Raw genomic sequence first — 8,904 nt, 5'->3', positions numbered from 1 at the left:
CAGGAGAGGAGCCTGGTAGCTAAAGGATCTGCCTCCCATTCTACTTTTAGAGACTCTAGGAACCACCAGTAGACCTGCAGTCTGAGAGCGAAGTGCTCTGTTAGGAACAAACGGGGTAATCAGAGCTCTGATATATGATGGAGCTTAATTATTAAGGGCTTTATACGTTAGAAGAATTTTAAATTCTATTCTTGATTTAACAGGAAGCAAATGAAGGGAAGCTAAAATTGGAGAAATATGATCCCTCTTGTTGATTTTCATCAGAACTCTTGCTGCAGCATTTTGGATCAGCTGAAGACATTGAACTGCATTTTGTGGGCTTCCTGATAGCAAAGAATTGCAATAGTCCAGCTTTGAAGTAACAAATGCATGGACTAGTTTTTCAGCATCACCCCTGGACAGAATGTTTCTAATTTTAATTGGCCATATTCCGGAGGTGAAAAAAGGAAACTCTGAAAACCTGCTTAATATGGGATTTAAATGACATGTCTTGGTCATAAATAACACCAAGATTTTTTACTTTATTACCAGAGGTTAAGTTAATGCCATCCAGATTAAGTGATTGATTAAGAAGTTTATTTTTTTAGGACTCTGGTCCAAATATTACAACTTCTGTCTTGTCAGCAGTGGCGGCTGGCCTATAAGGGGCACTCGGGCACTGCCCTCCCTAGATGTGGAGGGGAAAAGTCAAAATATATAGAGATTTTAAAAGTATTATTAATGTCATTTAACAGCGCATTTCCACCAACAGAACGTATCATTTCTCACTTGTGGGGCTGTCGCTACAAGTGTACCGAAATAAGCAATCGTATACTGTTGCTAGGGAAAATATATAAATATTTGGCTAATCAGCATTACCAAAATGAATGGCTTTGGGGCTCCTGGAGTCTTTGCCCTTGCTACACAGTGATAGGTGTATAGACCATTTCACGCGTGACGTCACAAGCTACATCCGCGCTACATCGGGGCCCCGCGGGTAGGCAAAAACAGTACTGTTCTCGTCTACTACCATGACAAAACGGGCGAGTTAGAGCGTACTTTTAGTTTATTTTTGGAATGTAAACAATGCCTACGACTTGTTGTGCTCCCGGATGCACACAGAGGCATTCCAAATCGTCGGATGTACGTTTCTTTCGTTTACCGAAGGACGAAGAAAGAAATGGATATTTTCAATGAAAGGGATGCAGGCAGACAATCCCAATCGACTGTGGGAGCCATCATATCACGACAGAATTTGCAGTCTACACTTCATCTGCAGTAAATACAACTTAATTTTGCACTGGTCATTGTTCTACTTAAATCCTTATTTAAATAAAAAATTAGGATATATATTGAAGTCAAGACGTAAACGTTCGTTTCGTAATAATATGCATACATGTACAATGTATGCAAACCCTCTGGCATGAGTCTGTGAAAATGATTAATAAGACAAAAACACCAAAATAATCCTTTGTGAACAAAGAATTATTTTTTTTATTAATTAAAGGCTTATTGTGGAATTGTAGTAATTTTCTGACTTTTAATTTAGATGCATGTACTGGGTTAGGCAGGGAAATCTATTGACAGCCCCACCAAGATTTTTATTCACCAGCCGCCACTGCTTGTCAGAATTTAAATGCAGGAAATTTAAAGTCATCCAGCTTTTGATGTCATCAAGACATGACTGCAGTCGAAGTAATTGATTGGATTCATCAGGATTTATGGATAAATATAGCTGAGTGTCATCAGCAGACAAAAAGCAGTTGATGGTGTTTATTGAAAACTCAGGGGTACATGGAGATGTTATGCTCATAGAATGAGCAGCCGAAGGATCAAGACGTCGGGATCAAAACATTGTGGGGAAAAAGGAACAGATTAAACGTGGGCAAGTGCAGGAATCTAGATCTGTGGCGTGATGCTTACCGCCAGGTATGAGTAAAGACTCAGTACGGACTCAGTAAAGCTCCTTCTCTTGGTAGAACTAGGTGACCGAGAGACAGGTAAGCCAGCAGGAGGAACAAAGGCGGGGAGCCCGAGAAGCACCACAGCAGGAAGCAGGAAACAGAAAGCAGCCGAAGGAACCAGGGTGAATCCAGGAAGGGGGAACTCTTGTCCGGCTTGGTAAGACCAAGGGGGCTCGAGGGGAATGCCAGAGCAAAATCTGAGTGGTGAGGATTCAGGAACTTGGCTTGAGACTTCAGCGCTCGGAGAAGCGGCCGGTGAGTAATCCAGAGCACAGAGCGAACTACGAGGAGACAGGAGACTTGAGTTAATAATGTGAACAGGAAACATGAATCACGCAGGAACGAGAGACTATTGAGTGACAGTGGCCACAAAGCGTACCACAACGGTTTAACACTCCGGCGTCCTTCAGCTGACTGCGCCCTGCTTTTAAGCTCCAAGCCAGAGCTGCCGAAACAAGCTGCATGTCCGCACCACGCCCACCTGTCAACTACGATCACCTGTGATAGTAAAAGAGAAGAGAGCAGGCAGCGCCGACAGCGCAGCCTACTGAATCCTGATAGTCTGATAATTTTGCCAATTGGAAGCATATATATAGTGAAGAGAACTGGTCCAAGGACTGAACCCTGTGGTACTGCACAAGAGACCCTAGAGTTTGAAGATTTATTATTAACATGAACAAACTGTAATCTGTCCAATAGATAAGATTTAAACCATCTTAATGCTTTGCTCTTAATCCCTACAGTATGCTCAAGTCTTTGTAGGAGAATATTGTGATTAACTGTATCAAATGCAGCACTGAGATCTAACAGGACAAGTATAGACACAAGTCCATTATCTGAGGCCATGAGAATATCATTAGTGACCTTTACCAGAGCTGTTTCAGTGCTATGATGATCTCCGAAGCCTGAAGCCTGGGTTAAAATCCAAGATGGGGCCTTTTTTGTTTTTGTCGAGTTTGCACATCATCGCCATTCATGTGTAGAGCTTGTCTTAGTACTCCAGTTCCTCCTTCAGCCCAAAAACATGCATGTTAGGTTGACTGTATAAATTGCACAAGGGGTAGGGTTGTGCCAATTTTTGGTTGTCTTCCTTATGATATGCGTTGGCCCTATGATAGCCCTCCTCTCACCTAAAACAGTTGAAGATTAGCTCCAGATCCCAAGAAACCTTAGACAAAGAGGAGTAGCAATTTTAATCTACAAAAATGTTAGTTTTACAATACTGGACAAAATTATAGATCCTGAAGGTAGATTCATAATTAAAATATCTATTCATAACCTGTCAGGGTTTAGTTTTGACTTGGCTTTTGTTTACTATTAGTTTTTAGTTCTTCCTCTTTGTTAGGGTTTTAGTTATGATTTGACTTTATTTTCTGTTCATTTTCAGCTCCTCCTACCCCTTACTCAGCTTTCCCTTCACTCCCTCTGCAGTCAGTCACACCTGTTGGTCATTAATTAGTCAGACTCACTTCAACCTGCCAGCCTCTCTACTTAAGCCTCCCTCTGCTTTCACTCCTCTGCCGGTTCGTCATCAGACTACACTCTCTCCTCGCCTGTCTATCTGGTTTGCTCCTGCTAGCTATTCGTTTCTTGCCTTGGTTTACCCCTGCTTGTCCCTGCCCACTCCTCGATCTATCTGTCTCCCCTCTGAACCTCAGGAGGAGCTACTATCCTGTTGAGACTCTGGCCTGCAAGTATTCACCCTGCCTTGCTGCCAATCTTGCTCTGGTTCTGGTCCACAAGTACTCACCCTGCCTGGCTGCTAATCCTGCTGTGGTTCTGGCCTACAAGTATTCACCCTTCTGCTCTGCTAATCCTGTTGTGGCTCTGACCTACAAGTATTCGCCCTACCAAGCTATTAATCCTGTTGTGACTCTGACCTGTGTAACATACATAAAATGGGGATGCCTCTTTAAGAAACAGACGTTAGGGGAGCTAGGTAGTCTACCTAGCCAATAGGAAGTTGAGTTTCCAGTATGTATCTACCAATCAGGGTGCAGACTGCCGCATTGGGTCCCGCCCTGCTTCCCCGTGTCTGCAGCAATGTTGTGTGCGCTGGAGAGATCGGACACAAGGATGAGAGTGCTGTGCTGTGCAGCGTGAGAATCTGTGTTAAGACGGTTATAGTTCTGGATACGGAGGTGAAACGAATCCTTTGCAAGTAGAATTAATGTTTATCATTCAAGTTCTAAGCTGGAAATAGTCGAGGTGAGTTAAAAGACTAAACTTCAGTTTTTTTCTGTCGAGCATTAGAGCTACCTCGTTAGCCTTGTTAGCGCTTATTGGCTATTGGTTTCATGTAAGTTCATTTCGTTCTCCGTTCAGCTGAAGTGCCCCACCGGACTGAGTACCATCATATTGTTGTCCCAAACGTGTTGCATTGAGATCGGTGAGCATATTCTGTGCCTTTCATTTAGGTTTTTGTTCTGTTTATCACATTGTGTTAAATAATAGCCTTCATTTGAGCTATTTAATTATTCAGATGTAAACTTTTATTGAGTTTGGGTAAAATGTAATGTAAAATCGTTTTCAAGCACAATAATAAAACAAGTAGAAAAGGTGAATTGATAATGCAGTAAAATACTGCATTTAGGTAAAAAAAAAAAGAATTGTTTATTGCAAGTTTGAGTAACTTAATAACAAACTGATGTCAGATATGATGTCTACTTTCCCCATAACTAAGGACCAACAGTTGTTGCTTTAAAGTAATTGTCGTCATATTTTCTCCTTCACGTTTTGTTTTATTCCAAAGATTAGACCAATTTTAGGTCTAATAAAAATAACTTTTGTTGTGATACAGATTTAAGATTTTTGGTTGTAACCACTTTGGTTTGTCCTCTATTGAAAGCTTCTTTAGCTGACCGAAACAAGAATAGACAATGAACAGTACACCACAGCATCAATAATGCAACAGGCACTAATAAACTATTATTGTTGAAACCAGAAGTTTAAATACACTGCATAATAAAATACCCACTTTATTTACATCGGACAAACCCTTTCCTGTTTCAGGTCAATTTTTTTCTATTTGCATAATGAAAAAATAACGAATTTTCTTAAATTTCTTTAAAGTGAGGAGTTTACATACACCTCCTTAGTGCTTGATAGAAAGACTTTTTAAACTGTATGACATGTTTCAATGTGGATTATGGCACTCCATTACCTGGACATTGTCATGATGTTTATATTTGTGAATAATTGTTTAAACAGTTAAACCCACCACCTTCACCCATCAGAACATTTCCCCCAAGGATGAACCAAATTTGTTAAGGTCAAGGGAGCTGTGGATTTGAAACCTCAGGTGTGCATCCATTTAACTCAAATATTGTGAACGAACCTTACAAGAAGCTTGCAGAACCACGATCTTATCATCTAGTCCTTTCTGAACTGTTTAAAGGAATTGTTCTAAGTCTAATAATTACTCTAAGCATTTAGCAAACAGAAATATTTAGCAACCCTAATTGATCTTAAACAGGAAAACGGACTGTTTAAACCAAAAGTCAGACAAATAAATGACAAATGGTAAACTCAGCAGAAGCTGAAGTCTCCTGATAAACATATTTAATAGGAAAAAACAGCAACAAACTTAAACAAATTTAATATGCTAGGATTTGTACTCACAATACAAGTTGATGGAGCAGAAAGTGAAGCCTAGAGATCTTAACTTGGCATGCCCACAGCAAATCCTAAACATGGTTGGCTACACAGAATTTTAACCTGGACATTACAGGGAGTATCTGATTAGCAGCCTCTTCTGAATTATTTACCACTGGCCTCCCATGAGGCTCACTAAGAGCTAACAGCTTACATGCCCGCTGTGACCGCAACAATGTGAATAAAAGTTTAAAAAAAATAACCAGAGGGTGAAAAACCTTGAACATCACAAAAGTAAAAACATTCAGAGGTAAAATGACTACAATTCAGGGTCTGTCACTCAGGGTCTGAGAGCAAGACCCTTGACCTCAGATTGCTCACCATGCACCACTTTGTGTTGGCATCTCTCTGCTCCCAAAGGGATGGGTGAAACACAGACAAAGTTCCCCTCTGTGGGGCTAGAAAAGAATTTATTCATTTTAACATTTTAAAAATACTGCAGTAAACCATTCCAAAGCAGAAACTATACTACTATACAGCCCTCAGTCTTCTGCTTCTTCCAGTCTTTACAGAGCAGAGTACTCAAGAAGCTAGTTTTGCTGTTGGGGGTGGGGGGAACTGAAATAAGATGAATTGAGTGCTGTTTTGTTCTTGAGGAGCTCAATAAAAAAAAATAAAAAAAAGAATTATAAAAAGATGGAGGCTGGATGACCTAATCAATCATAAGCTGGTGTTAGTAACTGACAGGGAAGCGGTGGAAACAACTGACTACTTAAAAGACTCACCGGTATCCCCTCATATATACCACTTACTCTGCTGTTTAGAGAACAGCTCCAACGCAGAGATCTGGAACACACTAACGGTCACATCACCACATTTGACTAAAACAAAAAAAAACAAGCTATTTCCTATTCACTGGGATGGGTCACTAAAATAAGAGATGAATGGCTTTAGGAAACAACACGTTTTATGTGGGGAACTGTGGGAACGAAGAGTTGAGAAGCAGTGACCACAATAGACCCCTTGCATCTGACGTCACAGTCACGTGATCGGGGGTGCGCGCCTCCATCTTGGTGGGCAGGCTAGCCTGACAGCCCGTCTACTACATGACAAAACGGGTGATTTAGAGCGTACTTTTAGTTCGTTTATTTCTGGAATCTAAACAATGCCTACGACTTGTTGTGCTCCCGGTTGCACAGAGAGGCATTCCAAATTGTTGGATGTACGTTTCTGTCGTTTACCGAAGGATGAGGAAAGAAGAAAGAATTGGATATTTTCAATGAAAAGAGCGCAGGCAGACACTCCCAATGGACTTTCATTTACTCCCACAACAGAAATTTTCAACTTTCCTGTTTCTCCACTTTTTTATTCATAATTATCCAACATTTTACCTATTATTCATTTATCCTAAAAAGAATGCCATTAGGTAGAGCCACCCTTAACCCCTCTGGCTGCTGAAACTAATTAATTTTCCCCTATGGGGATGATAAGGTTAGTCTTATCTAAACATTACAATTATGAACGTTTCTGTGCTCATTTCCTCCAGTTTAGGTGGTGGATTAGCCAATCAGCTCTCTCTGTTCCACCATCTTCCCTGCTTTAGACGCTTTTAGACTCGCTAAAAGTTCCCCTCAATACTCCTAACATTTTTCACTTTAGGAGCTCTCTTAAGGATTAAGATGTTTTTTGAATAACTTTTATCTTACTGAGGTAAAATTCTAAGAATCTTATAATTTGGGAAATTCTATGATTTTTCCTAATATGATGTGACTAACACTTTTAGTCTTTGGATTCTCTGTGAACATGGGCACTGAAAGTTTGTCCCAGATTTGTGGAGAATAGAAGCTGAATGCTGCTTGTTTGTTTTTGGTTCTGGGTATGTAGAGTAGAACCAGAAGATTTGAGTGGTCTGGAGGGTTTATACAGCAACAAAAGGTCTTTAATGTATTTAGGTGCTAAACCATTTAGTGATTTATAAACTAACAGAAGTATTTTAAAGTCTATTCTCTGAGCTACAGGAGAGACATATGGGTATATGTTCTGTCACTTTTTAATTGACGGATGATTAATGATCCGTATCAAATCGTATAAAACCACGCCCCTTTTTAATTGACCTTTAGGTGACCCCTCTCACATGATCGTCATGTGGCCCTGCTCGTGACCCTCATGTGACACACCCCCCCGACCCACACTTTCATCACTATTATATTAATTAATTATTCTTTTTTTAATTGTATTATTATTATTTTCATTTATATTCTTATCATTAATAATATTATTACTACTATCATTGATATTATTGTAATTATTTAATTCTGTTATGCATACCCAACCTTTTTTAGTAGTATTATTGTAATCATTTAAAGTTATTTATAATTATTTTACTCTGGTATACATACCCAATCTTTTTATTAGTATTATTATGATTATTTTGAATTATTTAATTCCGTTACGCACACCCAATCTTTAAGGGGCCCATAAATTTGCCCTCAACTGTTTCCGTCTAAGACTTAATGGCATTTCTCTAACCTCTATTTTACTGCTCCACAACATATTCTCAACGCTTGAGCCTGAATTATGTCCAACTTTTTTAAAGATGAACCGAATGAAAAACAATACAACCATAATCTAGAACTGATCTAACTAATGCAATATATACATTTTTCAACGCTATACAATCAGCTCCCCATACACTTCCTGTTAAACACCTCATAATATTCAATACTTTCTTAGTATTGAATAGTTTCCACGTAAGCAAACTATCAAACCCCAAGAATTTAAAAACGTTTACCATTTCTAATCTTTGTTTATACAATTTCAGACAAATATCTTCTTTGACTTTCTTTCTCGTGAAAAAACATTGAGATTTCTCAACAGATAACTTAAATCCCCATTTCAAAGACCAATCTTCCAATACAATCAATAGTGGAAGATTTTTAATTGACCTAAAGGTCAATTAAAAAGGGGCGTGGTTTGATACGATTTGATACGGGTCATTAATCATCCGTCAATTAAAAAGTGACAGAACATATACCCATATGTCTCTTCCAAGGAGCCAGTGTAAGGACTTCAGAACTGGGGTGATGTGTTCTTTCTTCCTTGTTTTAATGAGAACATGAGCAGCAGCGTTCTGGCTCAGCTGCAGCTGTCTGGGTGATTGTTTGGGCGGACCTGTGTAGACACCATTGCAGGAATCAATGTGACTGAAGGTGAACAAATGGATGAGTTTCTCCAGATCTCATTGGGGCGTCAGTCCTTTAATCTTGGAAATGTTCTTCAGGTGATAAACCGAAACTTTCAAGACACAAAGACAGCCTTCTAAGTCCATCACTGCACCCAGATTTCAGGCCTGATCTCTAACTTGTAG

General features: G+C 39.6%; 1 protein-coding gene across 2 annotated transcripts in view; it reads right to left on the bottom strand.

Moving 5' to 3' along the window:
- Positions 1-1,691: 1,691 nt before the first annotated feature.
- Positions 1,692-8,904, bottom strand: part of si:dkey-57a22.11 (uncharacterized protein LOC569865 homolog) — a 32,361-nt gene continuing 25,148 nt past the window's right edge. Inside the window, exon 9 of one of the 2 annotated variants that reach the window (XM_036138798.1) lies at positions 1,692-2,224. In XM_036138798.1, the coding sequence (XP_035994691.1) occupies positions 1,879-2,224 (346 nt within the window). In that variant the 3' untranslated portion in view covers positions 1,692-1,878. The remainder of the gene's footprint in view (positions 2,225-8,904) is intronic. The other variant, XM_036138797.1, reaches the window with a different exon arrangement.

Source organism: Fundulus heteroclitus, chromosome 7, assembly GCF_011125445.2.
Source record: "Fundulus heteroclitus isolate FHET01 chromosome 7, MU-UCD_Fhet_4.1, whole genome shotgun sequence".
Lineage (NCBI taxonomy): Eukaryota > Metazoa > Chordata > Actinopteri > Cyprinodontiformes > Fundulidae > Fundulus > Fundulus heteroclitus.
This window is presented reverse-complemented; position numbering and strand designations above follow the sequence as displayed.